General features: G+C 41.3%; 6 protein-coding genes and 1 long non-coding RNA gene across 9 annotated transcripts; 3 read left to right on the top strand and 4 right to left on the bottom strand.

The window, feature by feature from the left end:
- Positions 1-278: 278 nt before the first annotated feature.
- LOC115755695 (transcription initiation factor TFIID subunit 10) lies at positions 279-3,552 on the bottom strand. Its single transcript, XM_030695190.2, has 6 exons — positions 3,355-3,552; positions 3,147-3,211; positions 1,423-1,485; positions 936-993; positions 810-860; positions 279-644 (listed from the first exon to the last, which is right to left on the bottom strand). The coding sequence occupies exons 1-6, from the start codon at positions 3,457-3,459 to the stop codon at positions 564-566; spliced, it is 423 nt and encodes a 140-aa protein (XP_030551050.1). The 5' UTR covers positions 3,460-3,552; the 3' UTR covers positions 279-563.
- Positions 1,493-22,642, top strand: LOC125315388. Its single transcript, XR_007198632.1, has 3 exons — positions 1,493-2,006; positions 19,651-19,654; positions 22,631-22,642. It is a non-coding gene; the product is annotated as an uncharacterized LOC125315388 (long non-coding RNA).
- On the top strand, positions 3,787-4,865 carry LOC115755684. Its single transcript, XM_048280063.1, has 2 exons — positions 3,787-4,356; positions 4,411-4,865. The coding sequence occupies exons 1-2, from the start codon at positions 3,949-3,951 to the stop codon at positions 4,489-4,491; spliced, it is 489 nt and encodes a 162-aa protein (XP_048136020.1). The 5' UTR covers positions 3,787-3,948; the 3' UTR covers positions 4,492-4,865.
- LOC115755674 (transmembrane emp24 domain-containing protein p24delta9-like) lies at positions 7,647-9,893 on the top strand. Its single transcript, XM_030695157.2, has 4 exons — positions 7,647-7,943; positions 8,092-8,301; positions 9,206-9,282; positions 9,361-9,893. The coding sequence occupies exons 1-4, from the start codon at positions 7,716-7,718 to the stop codon at positions 9,503-9,505; spliced, it is 660 nt and encodes a 219-aa protein (XP_030551017.1). The 5' UTR covers positions 7,647-7,715; the 3' UTR covers positions 9,506-9,893.
- LOC115755631 (integrin-linked protein kinase 1) lies at positions 11,050-19,018 on the bottom strand. The gene is made up of 11 exons (XM_030695098.2): positions 18,607-19,018; positions 17,679-17,753; positions 15,808-15,924; positions 14,954-15,048; positions 14,400-14,520; positions 14,208-14,287; positions 13,147-13,206; positions 12,867-12,988; positions 12,678-12,763; positions 12,486-12,601; positions 11,050-11,637 (listed from the first exon to the last, which is right to left on the bottom strand). The coding sequence occupies exons 1-11, from the start codon at positions 18,943-18,945 to the stop codon at positions 11,511-11,513; spliced, it is 1,338 nt and encodes a 445-aa protein (XP_030550958.1). The 5' UTR covers positions 18,946-19,018; the 3' UTR covers positions 11,050-11,510.
- On the bottom strand, positions 19,917-26,751 carry LOC115755646. The gene is made up of 6 exons (XM_030695123.2): positions 26,735-26,751; positions 22,965-23,457; positions 22,464-22,563; positions 22,255-22,390; positions 20,389-20,484; positions 19,917-20,307 (listed from the first exon to the last, which is right to left on the bottom strand). Exons 2-6 carry the CDS (start codon positions 23,329-23,331, stop codon positions 20,185-20,187), a joined length of 822 nt encoding a protein of 273 aa, XP_030550983.1. The 5' UTR covers positions 23,332-23,457; positions 26,735-26,751; the 3' UTR covers positions 19,917-20,184.
- Positions 24,095-26,881, bottom strand: LOC115755660 (vesicle transport v-SNARE 12). 3 transcript variants are annotated; one of them, XM_048280062.1, is made up of 6 exons: positions 26,806-26,881; positions 26,443-26,674; positions 25,394-25,452; positions 25,111-25,299; positions 24,608-24,778; positions 24,095-24,401 (listed from the first exon to the last, which is right to left on the bottom strand). In XM_048280062.1, exons 2-6 carry the CDS (start codon positions 26,534-26,536, stop codon positions 24,252-24,254), a joined length of 663 nt encoding a protein of 220 aa, XP_048136019.1. In that variant the 5' UTR covers positions 26,537-26,674; positions 26,806-26,881; the 3' UTR covers positions 24,095-24,251. The 3 variants fall into 3 exon arrangements, with proteins under 3 accessions (XP_048136019.1, XP_030551011.1, XP_030551003.1); XM_030695151.2 differs by lacking the exon at positions 26,806-26,881 and having other exon boundaries at positions 26,443-26,571; positions 26,660-26,763; XM_030695143.2 differs by lacking the exon at positions 26,806-26,881 and having other exon boundaries at positions 26,443-26,793.
- Between the last annotated feature and the right edge of the window lie 713 nt (positions 26,882-27,594).

Below are 27,594 nucleotides of genomic sequence, written 5' to 3' on the forward strand. Positions count from 1 at the left end.
AAATCCAGTCAATGCTCTACACCGAAAGCCAAAAAAGAAGAAGAGAAGAACTTGATAACTTGCACCGACGTTTTGCTTTTGCATCTTCTCCCTAGAATTGTCTTCACAATCGGTACGAGGAAGCGATGCCTCCACTGAGACATCTGGAGAGAGCTGATGTTTATCCATCACAAAAAGTTTTACAATCAATCAGAGCCAGAGCAGATAAGCGTCTCAGAGATTCATAAGAGAATTTCCCCTTCCCATGATCCTTAGAAAACGTATGAGAATGCATAATATAGCAACAGTTAACTGCATATGATATTCCATTTGCCAGAACTCCACTATGTAACACTCCAAACTCGATGTTGATCCAGAAGAAAAAAAAGTCTAGGAAACCGCCATTGATTTCCATACAACTTCCGCAAAATGACGACAATACGATGGTCTCTTCGAAAAATTAAAGATAAGCAGAAAACAGCTACAAGAAACTATCCTCTTTTCTGCATATGGCAGACTTGGAGCAAGTTTCACGTAGAACTTCTTCTCTAGATCCAAGGAATATCTCTTTGCATCATTATCCCTCATTCATCTCTAGAGGCAGTATCCAACCCAGCTGAAGGGCTGTCTGCGAAGTACTCCTGATGCTTCACATTGACACCATACTGATAAAAAAGAAGAAGAAGAAGAAGAGCGCAATTGGTCGTCGATCATCTATTGCACATGAGGCTAAAAATGTAAAATGATGAAAGTAAGAAAGATAGCACAGGCAATTGCAAGATGTCCAAGCCAAACTATTACTTCAATGCCCGAAAGTTCTGGATTCTAACCTCACGTAAAGCTTTGGAGAGATCATCCATTGTCAAGATTAGGCGCTTATCCTGTAATAAAAAAGGTCAGAATGCAAAGAGAAATAATAAGATTAGATGCTACTTTCAGATGAATGACATTAACACCTTCTGCTGCTTATCCCTTTTGTCTTTAACCACCGAGGCCTGTCTTGCCTTGCAATGCCTGTTATTTACATAAAATGCTTTCAGGAAGTCAGCTCAATCAGACTAGGACATAACTCGTAAACCACAAAAAGGAAGCAGCGCTGAAATAACAACTCCGAGTAACCAAAAATGCTAACTTTGCATTGTTAAATCATACAGAAATCAATATCAAAGTATTGATGCCTGTACTTATATCCCCTCTTCAAAGATTCTTATACCTTTCTATTCTTTTTGCACAACAAAAACAAAATCTAAAAACATTGTCCTCAAAATGAAATTCTTCTTTCATCAACACACTTATTCATATCCTCAAGTAATGTAAAATGTAAACCCCAAATTTAAAAGAGACATTTCAGTCAAACATAAAACGCGTCCCTAGCAGTGTTCATGACTCAAAGGTACACACATCAGTCCAATAATTGGAAAGAAGACAACTGCAGTTACATACTGAAGAGCATCACTAGCAATATCTGCAACGAACTTCTGCGTAGCAACAGCTACCAGCCTTGTTCTGCAAGTACAAGGGAGAATAAGAATCAATACTCCCTCCCGTAAATAACCAGTGAACTCCCTATATAAATATGAATGTGACACCATCCAAAGATTCATAATTAAAAAAAAAAAAAAAACCCCTCTTTGTCTAGAACACTAATGACCAACAATTATGATTTAGTTAATTAGGTCCAACGAATTAACGTTAAGGTTATTGGTGTCTAGTCCAACATATTAATGGTTCACAATACCCTCAATCTTAATCAAGACACATACGCTTCAACTACTCTGAGAAAGGCGTTGTCATTTTCATGCATAGACCATTCCTAGTTTTAAAGCAAGGAAAATAGAATCTAGCACGTGAGACTCAAATTCTTCCTCCCTCAGATACAAATGAAAAACAAAAAACAAAAAATTGTACAAGGAACCTTATGAAGAAAAGGCAGAGAATAAGCTAGGTCGATCTGATCACCTCTCTCCGCAAGGAAAAAAAGAAGCTATTTAAGCATCATGTAATGTGCAACTGTCATGGTCATCAGGGTTCTATGACAAGATGATGCTGTGCTCGATATGAAATTTGTAACATATCCTATAACAAAATCTTCAGAACTTTGGTAGTTCAGCCATTGCCAACTGGGCACATGGAAGCAACATAATGATAACACAGTTCTGAGTCTTCTCATTGGGAAGCGTTTCTTCTCCAGACTCTTATAGAATTACCAATGTCCAACTCCTCCAATTACGACAATACCAGATCCAAATTCAACGATTTGCCATCAATATTTGCAACATCGTTCAGAATCCTTCAAGGCTAACCCACTATGTGAATTCTTTCAGTAAAAACTCTTATCATATTCTCTATCCATGAATCTGTCATCATCTTTCAATTACATCTTCATCCATGAATCTTTTGTTCCTTACAAACACACTGAAAAAGTGAAATCATTCATTAATAACGAATAATGAAACACCCATAAAGTCTTCCGTTTGCTTTACATCAAGTCCCAAATATCAGATAGAGTTAACATAGAGCTTGTCGCTTTCCTTCAAGTCACAACCCCAGAGATACAACGCACTGCAGAATGCTAGAAAGGAGAAAAAAGCAGCCAATTTCTAGCTGCCATGAAGAAATTTTAATGGTGCCTAACTAAGAAGATTTTAAGAGCTCAAAGAAGCTCCCAATCAAGTCCCAAATAACAGACAGAGTTAATATACAGCTTCCTGCTTTTCTGCCACAACCCCAGAGGATAAAACGCACAGCAGAATTCTAGCACGTCTTTTGCCGTACATTATAGAAATGAGAGAAAAAGGAGCTAAATGCTAGCTGCCATGAGGAAGTTTTAGTTGTAATACATAACTAAGAAGACTTTACGAGCTCGAAGAAGCTCAGAATCAGCCACCCCCAACCTAGCAGGTTGATTCGTCACGACTAAACAGGAAATAAAAGTTTCAGCCAAATAGTTTTCCACAATCAAAATCCAGCCAACATTCTAGCTCTCTAGGGGGAGGAAATCGACCGACTTTCCCAATTCTAAGAAAAGTAACGACATCTGCAGGAGCCTACGATTCTCTGGAGCTCATAATCGAATCAAGCACAGAGGTCATATTCATCTACCGACACACAACCAATCGTACCAAACCAAGCGAAATCGAATTCCACACGAGCACTGAAGTACCTACAGTCGGACATCAGGACACTGAAACCCGCTCTTCCCCAAGTAGTGCTCCACCAGTTCGTCGGGTACCTGGGAAGAAATCAACTGCAATGAGAGACTCGACGCTTGAAAACCAAAACAAGACAAGACAAAACAAAAAATTCTCGATGCTGTCACACAAATTGACTTGCAGATTCCGAGAAAAATTGAAACAACGAAGAGAATTTGCTTACAGTGGGGGTGTACTCCATCAGGGAAGCGAGGAAATCGGTGAGCGCGGCATCATCGTCGTGCTTGCTTTCGCTTGACTGCTGGCTCTGACCGTGGTGGTTGTTCATTCTCTCTCGATCGATCGATTCCGCAAGAGACGACGCGAGAGAGTACGAAGAAATCCCAGAGGCCTGCAGCTGAAAAAAGGTTTCGTCTTGGGACTCGTCTTTGGGCTCCCGACAGCTAAATCCGCTTTATGTTTTGACCCATTTCTCACTTTCCACCCTCAATTCTTGCATTATACACTAAATCGCACCTGATGGATTTTACTTTTTCATTTATACCCCTGTGATTCATTAAATCACTAGAAAGATAAAATAATACGACAAAAAAAAAAAAAAAAAGAGCTCACGTGATGTACGCGTGCGAGGAGCGAGCCAAGGGAGGTAGGAATCTTCCCCACGCGAGAAGGGTTTTAAGGAGGTTTTATAGCAAATCCATTTTTCGACGACGACTTCGCCTCCAAGCCTGAATCCGTCTGATCTCGTCGTTCTCGCCGCGCTTAATCTCCGCTCAGAATCACCGATCATCGTCGATCTTTCCTCCTTCTCCGATCCATGTCCGCCTCGGTTTCGGAATCCCCGAGCTCCGATCCATCGACTCGTCCTCCGGATTCCTCCCCAATCGAGACGAAAACCCTAGAAAGCCACAATTCCGACGAAAAGCGGAGCTCGGACCTGGTCGAGACGAATGCAGACGGCGAAGAAGAGGCGGAGGAAGAGGAAGGGGAGTGCGGGTTTTGCTTGTTCATGAAAGCCGGCGGTTGCAGGGACACGTTCAGCGACTGGGAGAAGTGCATCGAAGAGGCGGAGAAGAGCAAGGAAGACATCGTGGACAAGTGCTTCCAAGCGACCGCCGCTCTGAAGAAATGCATGGAGGCTCACTCCAACTACTACGAGCCAATACTGCGGGCTGAGAAGGCGGCGGAAGAGGAGGCCATGAAGGAATTGGAGAGGGAGGCAGCGGCAAAGGAAGTGGAGCAGAGCTCGAGTGCGAAGGAGGCGGAGCAGAGCTCGAGTGTGAAGGAAGCGGAGCAGAGCTCGAGTGTGAAGCCTGCTTCCGAGGAGCGAATAGAGACCTTGGAAGTTGCTAATGAGTGATTGGCTTTTGAAGGATCGGTGACGGTCAGGCAATTTTTCCCTTTTGAATCTTTTGATTACTGAGAGCAAAATAGTGGTTCGTTTCAGCTAATTCTGCTGATTTTCGGAGAATTTCCGAGGAATGGAGAGAATTTTTATGTGAGGAATACAGATGGAACTTCTGTTACTGCCGTCGAGTTAAATTAAACGAATTGTTTTCGAGATGTACTCTGGCATTTCTTTGATATTTACACTATCCAGATTTCGTCATAATAAGTGTACTCTGACATTGACTTTGGGACTTAAACTCAGTTTATGGCTAGAATTTTGTTTCTAAAGAGCTCAATGCTCGTTGTTTGCCCTCATTCCATTGTGGTTCTCGCCATATTGTGGAATGTGTTGTTTTCACTTGTTCTTGCTTTATGACTACCACAAAAGATGATCTGCGGGCTGTGTTGTTGATTCTAGGCTACTAGGTGGTATGTTTTGGTCTTACGATGTCATGACCTCAATTCATTGACTGAATTAATGCGACTCTGTTGGCTGTAAATTTTCTCTGTGAGTTTGTCTTGAGTTAGTGCCAGCGGCAGTTTGCAATGTGGCAGATTCTCAGATTTAGATTTTTGAAAGGGCCTATACCTTACAACAGTATATTAGCTATGTTTGTACTTTTTTTGTTTCTCTTTTTTTTTAAAAAAATTCTAGAAAACAATGTGGAGAAGGCCCAGAACTGCGATATACAAGCAATAGCTTGATCCGTATATGGATGAGGAAACATATTTCAATGGTGGTTTTTGTTGCCGATCACGAAAGAACTGTACTTTCTGGATGTTTCCCCTCTTCCGGTTAGATGATGTCCGAAGATTGCAGAAATCCCAGGATAATTGTAACGCGGAGGGGGTTTCTGTTTTCTCTTGTAAACAAGGGGACCATCATGTCGTGCTCTTCTTTAATTTCTTCATAAGCATTTCAAATATTCCTCTGTATTAGCATTCATGTTTTTAATCGTGCAATCCTATATTTGCTGTCCCAATATGTCCCATCAATCTTCATTGCTACGGCTTTCATAAACTACATCTTCCGTACTCTGTATATGCTGAGATTGGAATATTTTCCTGGTAGAAGCAGTGTAAACATCGGAGAACAAGTTGACTTGATTACACTAGGAATATTTTTGTGCGAGAGATGTTCAATGTGTGTACAAGATGGGAGTGGACCTCCTTTTTACCCTCTGTAGGGAAGGTAAGGATTGGTCACACAGGTGAAGGCTTAAGTGTTGGGTGATTGATGAACATCCAGATTTAGGAATGATTATCTCAATGTTCCAGCTTGGAGTTGTCGAATTGACATGCTGTTGCCTTCAACGTCACTCGTCTGTTCAATGGCAAGGTTTGGCGGTCGAACCAACAGTTACTACACTGTTTAATCCTGGTTTATTGTGACTCATTTGTGCTTGTAATGTTTCATGCTCTCTCATTCCTTTTGATGTGTTTTTGTTTGTACTCATGTCACAGGCTATCTGGGAAGATCGCATGGAAGGTTACCCGGTGAAGTGAACTATCAATGCTACCCTTGACAATGTTCTTGAGTATGTTCTGGTACGAGGCCTCCTTAGATGTGGCCCTTTCACCCTCGTTTGCATGTTCTTCTGCTATTTCACATTACAATTTCTTAGGTGGTTGGTTTGTTTTAGTTCATATCTACTTTTAAAATTTTTAAACCACCTTCTCTTCTTCTGTAACTCTTCGTATTCCGTACATTCATCAAATTTTCATTCCTAAGAGAAGAAGAACTATCGAATAGAATAAATTGTCTCAAGACATTAATTTTTCATTTCCTTATTGCTTTTTTTTTTTTTATGCGAGGGATACCAGACCTCCTTAGCCAAAAAGGAGATAGAAAAAACCCAAAACCCAAGTTTTGGTGCATGTCATATAACATCTTAGATGCTCACGGATTCAAATCCACTTTGTGGACGTGTACACGTGATTAATATGAGAAAAGGAGTCTAATAAATCTGGAAATTTTAAACTAAAGATAATAATATTCGACGAACAGGACCAAAACCATTTTCATATCGACACAAGAAAGAAATGTAAAAAATTATTTTCTCATGTCAAAGAAAAGACATAGAAGAAGAAAGTGAATAATCCTTTGCTTTGCATGATTTATACCTTATAGCGACGTTAATCTACCATTGAATTAAAATGGCTTATTTGGTTCAATTTCCGAATAGATTCCCCTATTAATACATATCTTCTATCTATATAGATGTCTGTGCAGCAGATTTTGAATGGCTAGTGGTTCATTCAGTAACCAAAAAAAATAAATAAATAAATAAATTTGTTTACCTAGGTAGTAGAGGGTGAAAACCAGAATCGATAAGAAGTACCTAAAGAATCTCCTAATTTTCTCTTTTAACCGTAAATAATTTGGTTCAAATATACGGTATCAATCCAAATGATCTCACAATGTTTATCATGTATGATGGAGTTATCAAAGATTTGAACTTTTTTGGATTTTGTTAGCAACGAGTATTATTGCGGGCGGTTCATAATCTTCCCATCGATCTATCATGTGCTTCTACTTCTAGCATTCGGTAGACTTCATTCAATAATTGCATTGACTTTACCGTATCTTTCGTTTCAATTTTTCTAGAACAATCATAAATACTTTTTTTTTTAAATTATTATGGATCATCTTCAAGAAATTCAAATGTGAGCATCGCCCATATCGCAAAGATTCCAATAATCTATCTAAGATGTGATTTGCGAGCCCCTGATTTGATTTTAAGTTGGGTGTTAATGTATCGCGTAATATTACATCACAAATCATCGGCTGTCGCGCGTTGATTGACAAAATAGGCTAACTAGTTGACAAATTTCAACCGTTGGATGATAATAATTTAGGATAGGTTATTACATTTTAAATGTTGAATTGCTATCCAGACTACAGTCGATGGGGAAATTTACACTTTCATACTTAGATAGTCCATGTCCATAGATTATACCAAATGCGATACATCGAATCAATATCTCTAATCACCCAGGAACAAAGAAACGGAAGAATAAAAACCTTTGTCGTCGACTCACAATAGGAAATTTGACCCCCCGCCCCCCCCACCCCGAGCCCGCACGTCAACTCTGCCCCAACCCTCTCTTTATCAGCAGTCCGCAGACGGGGAAATCTGCGTCTCTCACTCGCGCTGACTCTTCTCTCCAGTCGCTCGCTCACGAACAGTAAGGATGTTCCCATTGGATGTCTCTCGTCGTCGTCTTCATGTTGCTCTCGTTGCGATACTTCTAGGGCTCCAAGCGCCCGCCTCTCGCTCGCTCCGATTCGACTTGCAATCGGGCCACACGAAATGCATCGCCGAAGACATCAGAGCCAATTCCATGACCGTCGGCAAGTTCGCCATCGTCAATCCTCACGAAGGCCATCCCCTGCCTGAATCTCATAAGCTCTCCGTCCGGGTGAGCTTCCTTCTTCTTGATTTGGACTATTTCCTGTGTTGAATCCTTCCTTCTTATGCGCAATCGCATTGGGCCGAGAGCTTTTTTGTTGTTGTTTTTGGTGATTTAGGGGTTTTTCCCCCCTTTTTCCCGGTTGATTTGTTGTTAGGTAACTTCTGCACACGGGAACAGCTATCACCAATCGGAAAATGTGGAGTCGGGGCAGTTCGCATTCACGGCCGGAGAAGCTGGGGATTACACGGCTTGCTTCTGGGCTCCTGATCACAAGCCCCAAGCTACTTTGACGGTTGATTTCGACTGGAGGACCGGTGTGGCTGCCAAGGATTGGTCCAATGTTGCCAAGAAAGACCAAGTCGATGTGAGTGGTCTCACTTTTTCTTTTTTTTTCCTGTTGTGTGTGTGGGGTTATATGTTGGAATATGTGAATGTTTGGCTTTTGGATATAATATATTGGGTAGCTCTGCTCCCACCCGGGTTGGAATTTTGAGCCAATTTAATACGTGGGATGTCAAAGAAATGTGGATAAACCATAAGAATACTTGCTTAAACTGAGACAGCAATCGGTAATTACCTGCCACATGCAAGCTTGAGAAATCCATAAAAAATGCTAATTTGGCTTTTCTACAGCTGCTTCTGGATGGAAAATTGAAGTTCATAAGAAAGTTTCCCTGGTCTTGAGTTGGAGTGGAGGCTTTTCTTATTTTCATTTTCAAGAGGGTTCCACATTAGAAAACTAGTTTAAATTTCTTATCTCTGATAGCGACCTAGAAGAAGGGATTTGTGAATGTGCTTTTACTGTTTTTAGTTAGTTTGGTACCGGTTATGTATGCGCTACAGTTTTTAGTTCGTCGGTACCAGGGATTTGTGAATGTGCTTTTATTCGTGTTCACGTGTCCTAATTAGGTTTTATAGTTAGGTTTAGTAGCCATGTCAAGTTGGGTCATTGAAAAATCTACTTTTGCTAATTATTCTATAAACACTTATGTATTTTATATTAGTATTAAGTCGTGTTACTTTCAAGTTTGCCAAATAGTCGTGTTGATTTGTGTCAGAAATTGTGAGCCCTGACTTTTATGTTAAACTGCATTGTATGAGTGGAACTACTGAAGAAAGGTAAAACAGGGGAGAATCAAATTTTCTCCAGTCTGTCTTTGGAGATTCTGCAACTGAATACAAAAGGAAAAGATTACGAATGATATGGTGTGTGGGCTTGTTCTAGATCGATGACTAATTTTGCATGTTGTCTGTCTTTTGAATGCCAGGTCATGGGATTGGAACTGAAGAAGTTGTATGAGACTATCGACTCCATTCATAATGAGATGTTTTATCTTCGTGAAAGGTAACGTTGTGTATACTCATGAAACTAGATATGTTACCTGGAATGTTGGGCTTGACATGTTCGTTTGCTCTTAAGCAGAGAAGAGGAAATGGAGGAGCTCAACCAAGCAACTAACGCAAAAATGGCCTGGCTCAGTTGCCTTTCGCTTTTTGTCTGCCTATCTGTGGCTGGCCTGCAACTATGGCACTTGAAGACCTTTTTCGAGAAAAAGAAAATCATTTGAATCTTTTTTCAATAGCTTAGAAATTTTTTATCTACTTTTGCGGAACATTTGGATGGTGATACAACCTTTCTGAGATGTCTACGTTGTTGACAGTTCCTGGAGATCCTAAGTAGGAGTTATGCAAAAAAAAAAAAAAAAGCAAAAAGATAAAAGAGAAATCGTTTTCCAAAAGATCTGGTTGTTATAATTCCTAGTGAGTTATTACTAAGGTCCCTAGTCTAGATTTGCATCCAACATTTTACTGATGTGGAGTTGGTTAGTTGGACAACTTGGTCGTTGTAATGATTTGACCAAACTGTTTTTCACTGTCAGTGAGGCGGTGCCGGGCTTATTCATTGGCTCGAAGGAAGCCAAATTATAACCAGGAAGATTCTAATTGTGATGTCCAGTGACGTGCAATAGGAAATTGAGTAAGCTAAGGGTGCGCGTGATAACATTTCCGAAAGTGAAGTTGTGCTTCTAAAGTATTTTTGGAGTAGAAATTCGTTTGATGATGTTATTTTTGAAGTAGAAATTTGTTTAGTAAAAAATTTTATTTCGGAAAGAAATTTTTACTTTTGAAGTTAATTTTCGCTTATGAAGTTATTTTTCCTATAATTTGAGAAGTTAAAAAAAAATTGCTTCTCAACTCAAAAAGTATTTTTATGACAAAATTTAAGAAATATTTCTCGCCTCACTTTCTTTTTATTACGTTCTCATCCTTTTTTTGGTCATGCCCGCCTCTACCGAGCTGCGCCACCACCCATAGCCGACCACCAACGACCATCGCCACCTACCGCCCCTCGCCGCCAATCATCGACCACGGTCGGCCGCCGCCCACCGACGACCTTTGCCTATTGCTGCCCATTGCCCAACCGTTCTAGTCACAAAACATTGCCGACCTCCGTTGACCGTTGCCCTCCGTTGACCACCATCGACCCTCGCGCCGTCCGCCACTGCAGTCTACCACCGACCTTTGCCGGAGTAAAAAAAAATTATTTTTTAAAGAAATTTAAAAAGTTTAAAAATAAAGTAGATTTTTTTTGCCATCAATAATAATTTTTCATACAAGACTTTATATTAATAATGTTTCAGAAGTAAAAATTTCCAATCGTTATCAAATGAATTTTTCTAATCAGAAATTAACTTTTACTTTTAAGAAGAAGTAAAAAAATCAATTTTTAATTAAAAATTGATTTTTAAAATAAAAGTATTGCCATGCATGCCCTAATATTCCGCTTCTGTATCTCTGAAGCCCCCTACCTAGAATGATCGGGCAAGTTAAACGAAGCTGTAGTTGGGCGAGAGGGTTGTTGACAGGATGCTGCTCCACTCAGAGTGGAGAGTACAGAACAGCGAGGCGAAGTGACTGCCCTCGTGGATTGAGTTCCATGAGGACCACGAGCCGTTGTCCTTTTCCTTTGGACACTGCACGCGCTCAGACCAGCAATAGGGCAAACCGGCAAAGGCCATTTTTCACCGATAATTCATGCCCATGGCTATTTGGAAGCTAGAAAGAAAGACTTGAGTTAAGCAGCAAAAACAAAGCAATCTGCATCGGTCAGTCAACAAAAGCATGGTTTTGATGCACAATTAACGTTTTGAGTTCTTTACAACTGACAACATCGTACCGAAGCAAAATGAGAGTTTTCGGCATAAGCATTCCAAATTTATCGAGGAAAAAAGAAACACGTCTTTTCGATTTCTTCAAATGGACCAGGGACCACAGCAAACTAAAACTTATGTTACAAAAGAAATGTGGTCAAATGACTTCGGCTCGACGCAAATGGATCAACCTGGACAACGCTTGGCTTGCTTACGGTTGATCAAGAATGCAAATCAGGAAATACATCACTCTGCTCAGTCTTCACCTTCAGAATCTGGCCTCGAAGCATAAGTGAATAGTTCTCGCAGCCTTCACTCGCTTCTACACAGAAGCCATCTGAACTATGCACAATCAGGGGCACAAGAGTTGACAGGAAATTGAGCATAGATAGATCCAACTAACATCCCTGTCGGTTCAGCATTAAGCATTGAATAAGCTCCAGTGATGATCGGAATGCAAAGTTTCTTTAATTTTCTCGAGCCTCTTGAGTATTTCCAAGAATGAAGGTCTTTTGTTCATGTCAGCAGCCCAGCATTGCTCTGTTAAACTGCAAATATTCCACGTAAGAAATCAGCAACCCAGCATTCAGAAAGAGATGCATTCCCAAAAGCATGTTTTGGACTCGGACAAGAAACCAGGTCCAAAGAAGAGTCGAGAGCAATGAATCCTTCTGTTGAGATAGGAGGTTTGCAAGACCATTGAATGACCTGTCTTCATCATTTTTCGTCCATTGCAGAAGTGAAAACTAATGATGATACAGGTACTGCTCATTCGATAAGAAAATAAAAAAGAAGTATTGTCCTATCTGGCAAAAAAGCAATTTCAAGCCCATCCGTCACAAAGTATTGGTGATGGAAGTGCGACGGAAGAGAATGACAGAAATCCAAACAGGCATTCCTCTAAAAACTTAGTCAAGCACAGAGAGACAAGTTTTCACTTGCTCAAGCTATAGGGGGATAAAATACAAATGCGGAAGAAAGATGAAGTTATCCTAACTTGACAAGACAGGAACCCATTTTGCAGTTTTTGGGGAATTTTCTTAGACTACAAAGGCTATTTAACGCGTTAATGAAATTCATTTGATACGCTGTGATGGCAGAGAAAATCCGCACTTCTCTCTATTGACTTGACAGAACTGCTCCATGGTACACTTCAGTAGTCTTACGCTCTTTTCTCACTAGACTAATCAAGCAACTCAAAGATTATCCTACTTTGCACAAGGCAGTCGATTAGGAAACCTTCATGCGCATGATGATCACAACAATCTTATAGTTTCTTTACTATGAAGAAATGTGCATACCTTGCTCTTTTCGCCACTTAAGAGTTTGATTTAAGATCCAGCTATATTTGGAAAGCACCAAAAGTTTGGTTTTAATAAATCCAGAACCGACTTACTCTCGCAGATCTTGGATGTATCCTTTAGAGCGGAAGATAGGTCGATTGCCTTCTGCCACGTATTTGGCAGCTTCATATGGCTCATAATTGGACATCGGTGGATCTCCTTCAAGCATCTGTACATTGAAAACATTATCAAGACAACCAACTTCAACTACTTTAATTCTTGATATCCAAGCCAAAGACACTTACCTCGTATAGTATCATGGCAAATGAGAAAACATCAACCTTCTTATCATACTTTCGATGCTTAAAAACTTCAGGAGCCATGTAGCGGTCTTTGGTTTGTTCCATGACAAAAGGAGACACAGTTAAGAAGAAAAATGTACATGGGCATGAATTATCATGTTATATACAGAAAAGTTCCGTTGAGACACTCACAACTTCCTGTTTCGCCTGTCATTTTATAGACATCATGAGAATTTTGAACCCTGATTAGTTTACTTAGTCCAAAATCTCCAACTTTCAAATGGTCGGCACTAGAGTTGACTAAAAGGACATTCCTGGAAACAATTCACACGGCAGATTGAGGAATGTAGTCAATAAAAATAAGAAGTCCCAAAGGAAGGAAATCACCCAAGAACTTATAAGAAGGACGATGAAATTTATTGATTATTAGTAAAGAGAAACTTCACCATATTCTACACACAAAGATGCTCACCTTGGCTTCAAGTCTCGGTGAATTATGACATTTGGCTCATTATGCAGATATGCCATACCCCTAATCCAAAGAGTATAAGTTATTTAATTAGCATAATGTAGCTGACAATTGTCAAAATCGACTTGACGGGGCGCAACACCTCCGATTTGTGGAGAAATTCAATATCACGTTTTACTATAGCACATGAGTAGTGCTCGTAGTCTGTTTCCCTCTTCCATGTGATCAGAATCTCTCTCTCTCTCTCTCAAAAATAATACACATCTCAAGTTCAGTCAGATAATCATTCCATACAACAGCATCAAATGAGTGGAATGGAAAGCGCAAAACAAGAAAAAGTGGACTACAAGCATCTGGACAACAACAGATCCTCATGTGTGCCTCTTAGCCATTATGTTGAAAGATTAATGCTGGGAAAAAAAAATCTGTGCACTACAACCATACGGCTAACAAATTATCATGCTCAACTATTAGCTGTTCTGTTTGAAATATTTGTGTCCCACTGGAATCATTCTCAGTCTATTTGACTTAACGGATGACAGCAAAAAACTGATACAAATGACAAGATGACAGTGTCCAAAATGGGCTGTCAAGACATTTACTGCTAACTTGATTTCCTCTACGTATGGGTGTTGAGGACTAATAACATGGGCAACCTACATAAGAAGGGGAAGAGGAATAGATTGATTCTAAGTTAAAGAACTATATCCAAGGTCACATAGCACACAAGAACCAAGACAAACACTCTCTGCATAACTGATGGATGAGAAACTTTCTGATTAGATATGAATTATCTTAAAAAACCAAACCAAACCTTCACAGATGATTGATTCACTTTCCCTTTCCCCAGGAATATGTGACAAAAGAGGTAATATGAACATAAAAGGTTATGCACACATTGAATAACAATCAGTGAGATTCTCTTTTACATCTCTTTCCATAAACGTCTCCTCCATAAACCTCAAATCTAAGACAATACATGCAAAAAGATTAGGTGAATAAAGAGTAGCATTTAGTTTCTTGTATAGCGACCTATAAGATGGAAAATCTCAAGCAATAAGCACCTGGCCATGTCCAAAGCAAAGTTGATAGCTGTTGAGGGGCTGAGAGAACCTTTCTCCTTTAGGTACTGATGAAGATCACCCTACATGAGTAAGTAAATGTCTCAAACCGAGTACAAGCAAAAGTGTGATATGCATGAAGCATTCGAGAGAAGGAACAGCAAGTTTCAATAAAGCATAATATCCATTCTGTACCCCTCGCAAATACTCTGTTATCAACATAAGAGGCTTCCTCTCGGTGACAGCACCAAGAAATTGAACTATGTTAGGGTGGCGAAGCTTCACTAGCAAATTAACCTCATGCCTGAAATCCTGACTGAATAAAAGAAACCGAAAGATGAGATTGCTTTCGCATCCTGAAAGAATTTGTTAGAAATTCAAATAGAGCTATAAAACGAAGCGGGTCGTTATTTCCTTTAAGTGAATGTAGAATTGTAGCGCATAAATATTTCATAATTCTGAAATTATTGACTGATGTGATTCATATATCAGCATATAGCTAAAATCAAATTGACAGAATAACTTCAGGATAGCTCCTTCAAAGCATAACCTAGCAAAAATAGGTGTCCTTTTCTTCTGGCTTTGCCAATCTGTAGATGGTACTGCAAGTTTCATTATTAACCGAAGGACTAAATTCATGTTTATCCGGATACATAGGCACATGATCCACGTTACCTACACACAAATGGATCAGAAATATCTTCTGTTGCACAACACCATAGAAAATGACACGAGAAACATGTACTTACATTACCAATCTGTCATCTGAAAGAGATGGAAGAATGCGTTTGACAGCAACTGGTGTCCCTCTCCAACATGCTCTCAATATCTCACCAAAGGATCCCTAGATGTACAGCAGCTATTAATGAGATTGCATGCAGAACAGGAGCACAAATGACAACTTTTGCGTAATCATTGCCCTTGAGTAAGAAACTGCAAATGGAATCTATAAGGCACAATATGAAGCAGCATCAAAAAGAGATAATGAACTAGTAGTGGTGCAGTAAGAGTTCCACAACCCCAGAGGATAAACTTCCAGTTAACGATGTCTTCCGTGAGTAATAATGCAGTATATTCTTTTCAAGGAGTACCAATTAGAAGTAAGGAGCACCACGATATGTTATGCTCGCAAATGATCACTGTGGTTGTCTGCTATTAAAAAATTAGAATTACATTTTGGTACTCCTCAAAAAATAGGATAATAAAGGCTAACGATGATTCTAACTGTGCCTGAATGTAGTAAAATCCCTTCATGTTTCCTAAGTCAATAAACCATCTGTTTGAACCATTTGTTTTTAAACACAAGGGCAGACTAAGAACTAAACCAGTATTGTGATGACTGGCACAATAGAAGACTCGAAGACCATTTAAGCTGCAACACGATAGACCACAATAATCAGTGGTTTTTAACTTCTGATAAAGACGAGTGCTTCTGACCAGTAAAATATTTATATGGATAGAGTTAACAGACATAACAAAGTGCTTCCCATTCCACCCACACCCACATACAGGCACACTCACAGACAGACAGGCGCGCGCGCGCGGGGGGTGTGGGGGGGGGATACTGTTACAACTCTTACCCGTGAGCAATCTAAAATCTTACCTTCCCTATGATATGTGAGTTAGAGAAATCCAGCTCAGAAGGGTCAATTTCCCAGTCACATTTATTAGGCAATGGAGGAGGAACAGGCTTTGGTTCAAAATGACTTCCGTTTTGGCCCTGCATCATGCATACTACAATTAACATTGGCTAAATGCAATCAGTAGATCACAAAACAACCAACATTGAACACTTGACTACAAATTTATGCAATGATCAAATTGGCCGATTGCCATGATTGAAGCCATAGTGACCCTTAGCATTTACTGTGTGTGAGACCAGTTAGAGCATTCATATTAACCAGAGACGGTAAATGAAGGTTAAAATTTAGCAGAAACTAAAGTCATTGCAAGTAAACACAAGATACTTAACAGGTTAGATATGTTCATGGTTTCCCATAGATGCGATAACTTTAAATTGCCCCTTTTCATTTCTAGGGTGGAAAGATAATCATTTCATGAAATGAGATTAGAATGACTAGTGACCATAAATCTCCTGTGGTTCAATTATTGTTCACATAAACATTTTTCATATATTGAAGAAAACATTTTGTGATCATTGATCATCAATACCCTTAGGCATCCAGAAAATGCCTCAGTAATATGAATTACACTTCAGCTTATGTGAAATAGAAACAAGCACAAAGACATTCAATTTGGTTTTCTGTCATTCATAGGATTTAGGTGCAATGCTAGTCTTTGTGTATTCATGCATTTGTGCACGTTTAATGAAGCATGTAAACAATGTGACTCCTTCAAAACACATTTCATTTCAAAGAGGAACCCCAAGAAACCATAATGCTCTAATTAATCTATGTAGCCGCTATACTAAGATTGCTGATACAACTCTGATTGGGACTAGGAGATGAGGTAGCGCTTTTTCCCTTTATTTTTCTCTTTCATGGAATACTCCATAAGAACGCATTCCTTCTCAGTGAGAAAGTTTGTGAAAATATAATCTTCTCAAGCCTTTTCCTCAACTTACTCACCGTCAATTTAATATGACCTCAAGTTACGAGTTTCCTCCGATCAAAAAAAAAATAAAGGTTACAAGTTTGCACCAAGGAAAAGGAAAAAATGTAAAATAAGGGGTCAAACCCAAAAAAGGAGGAGGAGGACGAGGGGCATACCAATACCAACCATAATGAGGGGCATACCAATACCAACCATAATGTACTAATCCTCTGGGGATCTGTAATTTAACAAGTACACTTGATTCTTCTTCACAAAGAATTTTGGAACATTAAATCAACACTGCCACCGTTCTGGTACATTAAAACTTGTCATCATTCAGTATGATATATTATTTGTGATTTGACAACAAAGTGCCCACATGGTTCAGTTTTAAGCTGTCCATAAAACACTCCTTGCTTTCTTGTCCAAAAACTATGAAAATTATTTGAGGTGAAGGCTAAACTTTGCTGTTTATATGTTTGTAAAGATTTCATAAATTCATCATTGGATGGAATTATCAGTCAAACTCTAAATATCAAAGTACAAATGGAAAAGGAAAAGACACTCCGATCACCCTTTGAATCTCCATGTAGATTTCAAAGAAGGGTTTCCATTATAATATGGAACATGACCTTTTACCTACCAAGACACTAGTATATAACTAAACAATTTTAAAAATCCAACCCTGTCTTGCCGCTTTAGACAAAAGGCTTTCATCTCCATTTTTGTTCCAAGTATAATTGAGACCTATGCTATTGGTAGCCTTGTTCAATGACTTTGCATATTTTTCAATAACAAGTCCTGGATATAGGAATCACAACCATGTACACTGGAAATTTTGAAACAGAATGACAGAAACAGGGATGGAAAAAGAGGGGGTGTGGTGGGGGTTGTGTTGCTGAAGACAAATAGCATACTTACATAAGATAAGCCTCCATATGACTTTAACAACTCCACCATGTTATACTTCTTAGCTCCTTCTGCATCAGCTAGAGGCTGTCCAGGAAAAATCTGGATTAGATCACGACACGAGCAGGAAATTGCAGAAAGGAAGGTTTCCTATGCATACTAAATCGAGACACTCATAAGTAATTTTACCGTTCACAATCATGCAATGTATATCGTCAGCTACTGGGAAGTTGCAATTTGCGCTGAACCATAATGGGTTCTCCCATACTTACAGACAAACATAAAGCCAGAAACAACCATTTTGTGCTCCTCAAATTACCAGCAACGATTATCTATCAATTACAGATGCAAAGTAACAGCAAGCATTTCCATGGGAGTCCAAGAAGCATTAGTCAGTCAAACTTAATTGGGCAATTAAACAGGGTTAGAATGACAGGAGCTGTTTGCTTTCACGATTGTCTAAAGACCCAGGAAAATCACCACATAAGCAACGTCAAAACCATAGACAGCAGAGAACTGCAACCATCCCGTCAGTAGTTATAAACTCAAAGGTTCTCCTGGGAAAGGCACTCTGGAGTCGTTGAAGACAGTTCAATAACGGCAACCAGAAAATTCAACGAACAATCAAGTTGGAACCCAAGCTCTAGGCATAGTTCAGTTTCTCGAAATGGCCCCACAATATGAAGAAGCTCCTCCCTTCTACATACTGTAGTGCTCTTACATCAATCAACGTCATTTTCTTAATAAACTGAAGCACCATGTTTCCATAGAAGTTCTAATTCTCAATCGCATGACGTTAACGAATCTCCCGTTGACGACCTTCCATTTAGTCGGACATTTCATCCACACAAAGTCTGAACGAAGGATTTCCATAGCATCGAGTTCCCATCCTACCGATAGAACGAAGCGTTCTGAGCAGAGGGTAGGGAGGGAGACGTACCGTGTTCTTCCAGCGATCCTGGGCGTTGACGTCGGCGCCGTGGTCGATCAAGCACCTGGCGACGTCGATCCAGCCGTGGAGGGAGGCCACGTGGAGCGGGGTGCGGTTGTCGTAATCCCTAGCGTGGACGAGGGAGCGATCCTCCTCGAGGAGCTTGCGGACGGCGGCGACGTCGTTCTGGTGGGCGTGCCAGAGGATGAGGGAGGTCCGGCTGACCCGGGCCTTCTCCCTCTGCTTCTCCTTGTCGGCGGCCCTCGCCGGGGAAGGAGCGGGCGAGGAGGAGGAGGAGGAGTCGCCGCCGCCGCCGGGGGCATCGGAGCTGCAACCGCCGCTGCTCATGGGGGCCCGGATCGGATCGATTTCTAGATTTTCGACTTTTCTTTTGTAGGGGGGGATTACAACAGTGGGAAATGGACGGGGAAAAGGTCGAGAGAGAGAGAGAGAGGTTTTCTGGGATTTGGTGTGGCGTGTGATGGTATGTATCAGTTATTATAGTTCGTTTTACTTTTTCCACGGGAAGAATGTGAGTCTCTATCTCTCTCTCTCCTTCCTCGCTCGTTCCGACAGCTCTGCTGTGCCCGACTGGTCATGCGGAATTTTCCCTCTTCCGTTAATTTGTACACAATATAAATACAGAGGGAGCCGCCCTCATTAATGTCTGGACTTCGATGGAAAGGAACGGAGGTTCGATCTATTTGGTAGCTTGAGATTTTATCCAAGTCAAGAACACGACGTCGTGTGATATTGATTGGAGCTTCCTGTTTGGTTTTTTTTTTTTTTTTGTCTTTCTTTCTCCCTATTCGTCTCCGCTCCTTACCTAATATACTCCTATTTTTAGTGTCTTGTCTTCTTGGATGGCCTTTTTCGGTTGGTTGCCCCGTGCAATTAATTAGCAGGCTAGTTCAGGTCCAACGTAGCTGCTGCGCTCGGAGCTCCTCCTGATGCTGAGCCGTCAAACGAACATTGCTGAAAGTCAAACCGGTGAAGGCTTTTTACCTTGGAAAAGTATGAGATTGGGTGTGCCTAATCTTCCGACGCATTGAGATCCGTCTGTGCTTTTTTGGGATCAATCCATCGACCACTGCTCTTCTCTAACTGATATCAGAGACGATGGATGAGATGTTTAGAGTAGATGTGATGGTCTCTTTGTCAAACCGGAAAGGATGTTTGCCTGTTTTAACTATTCAAGTTAGTGGATAATGTATCAACTGCCCACTGCATCAACCCTTAGCTCTCTCATTTCCATTTTCTCCGAGTTAGTCAAATCGGGGCACACTTAAGTCGTAGACCGCTTTCACATGTTTAAGACGATTGTGGGCCTTGCATTAAACTTTACCCAAAGTCCTGTACAATATGTAAATCCCACCTCCGACAAATAAACTGTCAAGCCACCCCTGCCATGTGTTGAAAAGGGTAATGAAAACGGCCCTATACTTACCCAATATATGACACGAGGATTGCAGTAGAGTGGTAGATACAGTCGACTTTAAAACCGTTGGACAACTTCCATAAATAGACAGCGATCATGTGATCCTTTCGAATGATGTCGGAGCATAAGTAGCATCAAGCCGAGCCTCCTTAGTCTTCAAGTGACCGCTTCCTGGCCTTCAAGTTAAGCTCAAGGCTTTGGGGTAGAGGTGGTGTTCTTCCCCTACGAAACAAAACTGCAAGAGCCCTCATCTTGCGGCATAGATCAAACACCTGCATAGCGGAGCCAGTCGAGTAATTACCCAATGATCACAAAATACTGTGGGTTTTCAATATTTCCTCTGATCCCCTTACCGAGGAGGCGTCTATCTCTGCAACACCTTCACACCCTGGACCCCTTCCCTGCAATAAGTCGCAATATTTTGCAGCTTCATTCTCATCTTCAAAGACCTGCAACAATATTGATTTTCTTCATATAGGAGATCTAATGAAAGAAAACCCAAAAAAAAAAAAAAATGCAAGAACAAGAGAAACTCTTTTATCAGTCCCAAGCAACGACAAGACTATTGCATGCCGATGAGGTCTTGAAACTATTAAGATCAGGCGAGAATTTTCTTCACAGAAAGAAAAAACTGACACCCAAACCTCTAAATGTTACATGTAGAACTATGTACTTTGATACGTGTGGACCCTAAGGAATCAGGCGTGAACGTAGGCCACAAACCCCACTTCCAAGACCTCTATTTTTCCTAGTTGTTGTTGACAAACAGCTTTGTCAGTGTGCCTCATGTACCACGGAAAACACTGCTGACAGTGCCATTTACACTTAAGCCAGACACATTAGGACCTTCTAGTTCATACCCAAGGTTCAATGAAATTACCAGCTTCAGCCAATAATACACCTATCTCTACCTTGCTGTGTAACTTCTATCTCCGTTGATGCTTAGAGAAAATCCTTCTAGCAAATTGAATGACCTGATCTTGTCAACTGAAAATCTTCTGCATGGGGAAGGTTCCTTCAACCGACTTTGCTGTTGCATCAAAAAAGTGGTACGATGCACATCCAAACCTCAAACCTCAGCTTCCCCTACTTCTCGTCTTGGCATCAACTGAAGTATTTTTTAATAAAATAGAAATCATTTCCTGGCCAGTTAAAACTCCAGCGCCATTTTTTTGGTCAAAACTGTTGAAGTTATTGTCCGACATCACTTGACAATGGGTCTTATATGCTCTTTATATTTATGTGGTCTCCCTTCACCTATCGGGCAAGCTTTTAAGTTAGACATTCTAATATGGTATCAGAACCAATGTCTCTTTCGCGAATGTGCGTCCACCTTCCATTAGTCAAATTCCAGATGCTGCCCCCATTGGCTAGCACAGGTATGCACCATCCTACTTTCCTATATACCAGTCCCTGCCAGTTGCTAGAGCAGCAGGCATCAACCTTTCTAAATTTTTTTCTCGCCTCTGCAGCTCTGCTTGCTCCTCCTTGATCCTCTCACACCAGTTATAACTAAATGACATTCAGGGACCAGTGCTAAAATAAACATTTTCTAGAGCATGATATCATCTTAGGTCCGGCCACATCATTTCAGAAGTCAAAGAACACACTACAAGCCACATAACTAATTCCTTCATTTCTTTTTTCTTTCCTCTCTCTCTGGCTTTTTACTTTGCTTTTCTCCAAAGCATGACAGTCGAACCCCGCATCTGAAACTCAATGGCCTTTGTGTTTACTTCTTGTGGTTTCCAGTCAGAACAATTAAAAGACTGAGAGCCATGGTGATAATCCTACCAAAAACTACCATCACAGCCTCCGGACAGGAGATTCATGACTAGAAAACCAAGGTGACATTATCAAAGAACTAAAACCAGATCAGTGACCAACTGTATGTTTTTACAAGAGGATGGTAACCGAAGTAGGTTAGGAGTTAGGACAGTTCACTGGACTGCATCTCAAAACCAAGTGTCATAACCCAGAGATCACCCAGCATGGAGCCTAAGTGTTAGAGATCCATAAGAGGAGAGGAGATAGCAGAGTAAATTCATCAACAATGCTCTTAAGGCTCCGTTGGATGCATATTAAGTTCCTGATGGTCGTTTTGCACAATCACCTCCTCTTAAACGATTTGAATTCATCACATTTATGCAACAACAATTTGTATAAGAAACCTTAGCAGAAATTCTAGAGAAATTATTTTAAAAATAAAAGAACCTTACAAGAACTCCATCCCGGATATCCTCAACAACCATCTGGAACTTTGTCCTGCTCCTTGACTGCTTAGGCTGACTTCCAGAACTGGAACTCAATTTTCCAGCTTTGGAGAACAGCAATCCAAGCTCTTTCTCGACTTCGCTGTGAAAGCTAAAAATATGAGTGACAGAGGTGAAGCAACAAAAAACCATATACAACATGGTGTACACCAAACCTGCGATCTCTTCGTGTTTTCATTGTGCACAATTGGTTTTCACCATGAGTCAATACGTATACAGGCTTTGAAGTATCTCTCCATGGATTTGCCTCCAACACTAGATCAAAAAGGGAAAAGATAAGACTAGTTACATTTAGCAGGCGCATAGATACTGGATATGGAAGCTGATCAAAGCACTATCCCGTGCATAATAATGACTGGACCTAAGATGGTTTTAAGCACTCAGAAGAGAATCACCAATATCTATGCGCCTAGGCATGCAGATCCTGCTACGACAACTGCACAGCCCCTTATTGTAGCGAACCTCACAACGTCGTAGTATTACATAGCAACGATCCTTTCGTACACGTATAGAGCTTTTTAAATCTATAAGTCAGTGGTTTCATGAAGGTAAAGCAAAGGAACTCTAATTGACAGCAATCAAAGAATTCGTCGAACATTCTCAGAGAGAGCAAGGAACTGGTGATTAGAACAATGAAAAGGAGGAACGAACATTACCATCATAGCTGCTGGTTTCAAAGGACTGGTGGAGGTGCCTGCGCATGTCGTAAGCACGAGAAGACACTCTCTTCACGAACTCGTCGGAAGTCCCTGGAATGCTCCCGTCCAGCCGCATCGCCCTCTCCACCTCGTCGCTCCCGTCATCCTCCTCCCCTCCAACGTTCCCGCGCGATCCACGACAGAACTCCGGGAATATCCTCCGACGGGGCTCCGGAGAGTGCGGGATGAGGAAGCGCGGAGCGCGACGGGGACGGAAACCGCCGTGGACTGCGCGGGAGATGGCCAGCCGCCGCGGCCGCTGGAGCTGGAGCGAGTTACTCGGAGGGAGGACGACGGAAGGGGACACAGGGGAGAGAGACTCCATGACCGAAGCCGTGATTAGAGAATCTCGGTCAGTTTGGCTGACGACGGAGGGTGAAATGAACGGAATGGACGTCGGAATTGTCGGCGTCGAAAGCTCTGCTAGTAATTGAAGCGTAGAAGAAACAGACGAAGAAGAGACGGAGAAGTTTGTATTGGTGAATCTCTGAAATGAATCTCTCTCTGCCGTGTGCTTGTGAGCCAGGGATTTTTTTATCTCTCTTCCTTTCAGTTTGGCGGGTACGGAGGGGGAAGTTGGGCTTCTGGAACAGAGTGGTCAGTCAGCTCACGCTTCATCCACGTGTAATCACAGAGCCAGAGACAGAGGAGAGGGGCTTCCCATTTGGGCCTTGAGCTTTGGGCTTTCGATTTCAGAATGTGGCCCATTCCACGGCCCAAAGTGCTCTCCCTCCGCGTGATTCGAATCCGACTTGAGAAACTTGACCTGTGAGCTGTGACGGGGTCCGTCGTCGCATTACCATTTTCTACATCATTAAAGAGCTTTGGGTCCACCGATCATTTTCAAGACTCTATCGAGGCAGATGAGTCGAAGGAATATTTTCTCAGACGATAGTGTCCGAGTGGTTGAAAACGGTCCATAGATCAATAAATAAGCATTCAAGTGCGTAACAAACAACAAGGACCAAAGCTACCAGAAGCGGAAAGACATACAATCGATAAAAAGTATGCATCATATGAGCCCAGACCCTTTTGCCACAGGGAACTACAATCGAGGTCATCCGCTCCGCAAACCGGTCGAACCATGGTGAACAACAATGAACCCAAAAAATACAAAGAGAAAGCAAGAAAGTCACAACAGATCTAAGATTCGTAGGGACGCAATGACCATTGTTTTGATTACTCTATGTACAACAGGTTTATTAAGCACAAGGATAGCAGGGCATGGGAATTGGTGGTGCATCATCAAGAAAACTTGAAGTACAGAACTAGGATAATGGCAAAGACAAGAGCGCCAATTATTGCACCAACGATCCACTTGTTCCTGGTGATCCTCCTCGACATAGTCGTCAAAATCTTCTTGCTCTTGTCTATGGCATCATCTACCCCATGAAGCTGCAAATGTAAAAAGAGCACCCACAATCATTAACAGGTCTGAGACTCCTAGGCAGTGGCGAGGTCCTAGTCCATAAAGTGCAGCTATTCCTGCGAACTCACTTCAAGTTCAAAGAAGTGCACGACACTCATTTGCAATGGCAAAGGTTTACTTCGCAAAAGAAAGTTCAAGGATTTAATTAATCGAACTAAACTTCGATAGGTACCTTGTTATGAGAATGCAGGAGAGTCTGGCGCTGCTGGTGTAGATCTTGGAGTATGGAGACACCGAGCTCCTCCGTCTCTAGCACGGTTCTTCTGCTCTCCTTTATCCTCTCACTAGAGTCGTTCAATCTCTCTGTCGAGAAAGCCAATCTCTCTCTTTGATTAGCTGAAGCCTGCAGTTGAACATCCACTCACAAGTAAATATTCAGCAAGCTCAGCAGTTAGGCAATATAACTGCACAAACCCACAAGAAAAACCAAAATTCAGCAACCACATTGCTGTTGCAAGTTGCCAGACAACCTGAACTACCAGTCTACCACTTAAAAGGAAAAAATTCTAGTAGTGTAACTAGTAGGATCCATATAATGCAAGAACACCATGCAGAAACATGTGACGTAATCATTGAACCCAATGAGCAACTACTCCAAAAACTTCCCTGTGTAGAAATGAGGTACAGGACTAAAACAATTCATGTATCAAATGTGCATCTAGATTCCAGGCGTACCAAATGTGCATCTGCCATTCCAGCTTCCAACAATTCTTCGCGTGAAGCCTGGTTTGCATTAGGAGATGACATCCTTTTAACTTCTCTTTTCAGATTATTCAAGTCAGACTTGTATTCCCTCAACTTAGCAAGAAGCATTGCCTTGACACTTGGCTGCAAAGTTCTAGCATCCAGATCCATTTTTCGTATCTGGAAAATACAGATAAAAAAAGTCAGAAGGACAGAAAATCCTGACAAAAAGCATGGGCCACAGGGAGAGAAAATCACGTCTCTCACAACTTACCAACCCATCAGCTTCATCAAGTGCAACTTTTAATTCAGATATCTGTTGCTTTCTTTCCTCTGCAAGTAAGATCACCAAACAAATTACTTTGAGCTGGTATGGCATCATCTCCATGTTTGTAAGAGCAAGAAACAAAATAACACAAATTTTGCTCAGATTTTGTCTGTAGTCGTAGTAAGGTTTCCAGAGAGCAATCAGTCGGTTAACATATTATACCTGCAAAAATTTCAACAAGCTTTCGGAACGTACTCAAGTTGAGAAAGCACATCTTCAATTATCCTACCGTTCATTACATAAGTTTAAACGCTGCAAAATTTACAAACCAAGAAGCATCCATGTTGCCTTCTGTCATATGAGTGTCTTGATTATGTCAGACTTCCAGAAAAAAAAATTAAGCTAATATTTTTATATAATGAACCGATCCTTTGACGTACTAGGTGACTCTACCACAGTATGCCAGACCTAAAATGTTCCTAACTCGTTAGTGACTCACCACGAAAACCATGTGCTTCTAGAGACCAACAACAAGCTATATATTAGAAGGCATCTCCTAACACGAATTATTTCTCTGACATAGACAGAAAAGTGGATTTCATTCATGCAAATCTAGGCCCTAACACCTTAGACACAAGCACGCCACAGATACCATGTTTGCACATTCCTCAGCCACTCGTGATGGGTTTTCAATCCTTAAATGACCAGCAAGTATCAAACAGATCACAATTCACTGACGGCATAAATGAATTGTTCAATTCTCAAACAGCTCAAGCACTAGAAGAAGTCAATAAAAGTGCAAACGGCGCAGCAGGAGACGATCCGACCACATCTTTGCAAAGAAGATATGGATGTTGCCAAACCACCAGACTCTGAATCAGGGCACTTAAATAGAAACGCGCGACAACGGATCGCTAACCAATTGGCGACCAAAGGAAAAGAAAGTTGCAGAACTCCAGTCGACATCGCGTCGATTTCTTCGAGCGAAAGTCGCAACCAACGCAATCAGAAAGAAATCAAACTCTTCATATCACGAGCTTAGGAGAATCCGATACCTCCGTCGAGGAGCGAGGCGGAGCTGCATTTTCTGGAGATGTTGGCCGAGAGCTCGCAGTACTGACGCTCGTACCCTTCGAAGACTTCGCTCATCTCGCCACTCCCGCTGATCAATCACCACTTTCCGGGACAAAATTACAGCTGCGATCGGATTCGGATCTCGAAACCCTAAAGCCAAGAAGAGCTGAGGAAATGAGGAGAAACCGAGTGGTGGGACCTGGTCGACAGTGTCTGCGGTGCGAGGGGCGATCGCAGTTGGCGTCAAATCAAGGTTAAACAATCGAAAGAAGAAGAAGAAGAAGAAGAAGAAGAGGAGAAGATGGAGTTATGGGAGAATCAATGGAACGAGGGATCAACAAAACCTGGTGGGGGGAGCGAGAACAGAACTTGTGTCCTTTCGACTATTTTGGCTCTTCAGCAACCCGTGCCTTGCTCCATTTCTCGGTGAATAATAAATTATGAAAAAAATTTCATATAAAAGCCCGAAGCGTTTTTATTTTTTCAAAAAACAAGAGTCTGAAATATTATCATTTTCTTAAATAAAAATCTAAAATAATCTCATTATTTCAAATAAGGGCTTGACCTCGCCAGCCGGCCGACCAGCTAAATACCCCGAATGATCAAGGATATTTTCGTCACAATATAATTTTATTTAACTTTTGGTTAAATTAAAATAAGAAATACAAAAAAAAAGTTGAAAAAAAAAAATGAAATACATGCGGGAGGGCCCACCTGTGGTTGCTACCCCAACGCCGACGACCCGGCCGATCGGAGGCGAGAGTCGCCACCCTCGGCGGGACTTGGGCGAGGGTTGCCGGCCCTCACCTTGGTCCGACTAAGGGCCGCACTAAGTTTTGCGACCTTCTTCTATTGATTTGGCCCGTCCTTCTCGGAGGTCCAAATCTGAGACTCGTTCAACCTGTAACATTCGGGACGAGGATGGCTTGATCTCCGCCCTCCTCCTTCGGATGTGAAACTAGCTTTAGTTATTGGGGTCGCCTGCCTCATCGACTAGTGCCATTGCCCCACCGGCGAGGTGACTTCCACAGGAGGGAGGGGCGCCTCCTGGCTGTGTTTCTTTATTTTTATAAATTTTTTATTTTTAAAAAACAAGAAAAATAATAACAAGTTAAATGATGAAAATACCCCTA

This window comes from Rhodamnia argentea, chromosome 6, assembly GCF_020921035.1.
Source record: "Rhodamnia argentea isolate NSW1041297 chromosome 6, ASM2092103v1, whole genome shotgun sequence".
Taxonomy (NCBI): Eukaryota; Viridiplantae; Streptophyta; class Magnoliopsida; order Myrtales; family Myrtaceae; genus Rhodamnia; species Rhodamnia argentea.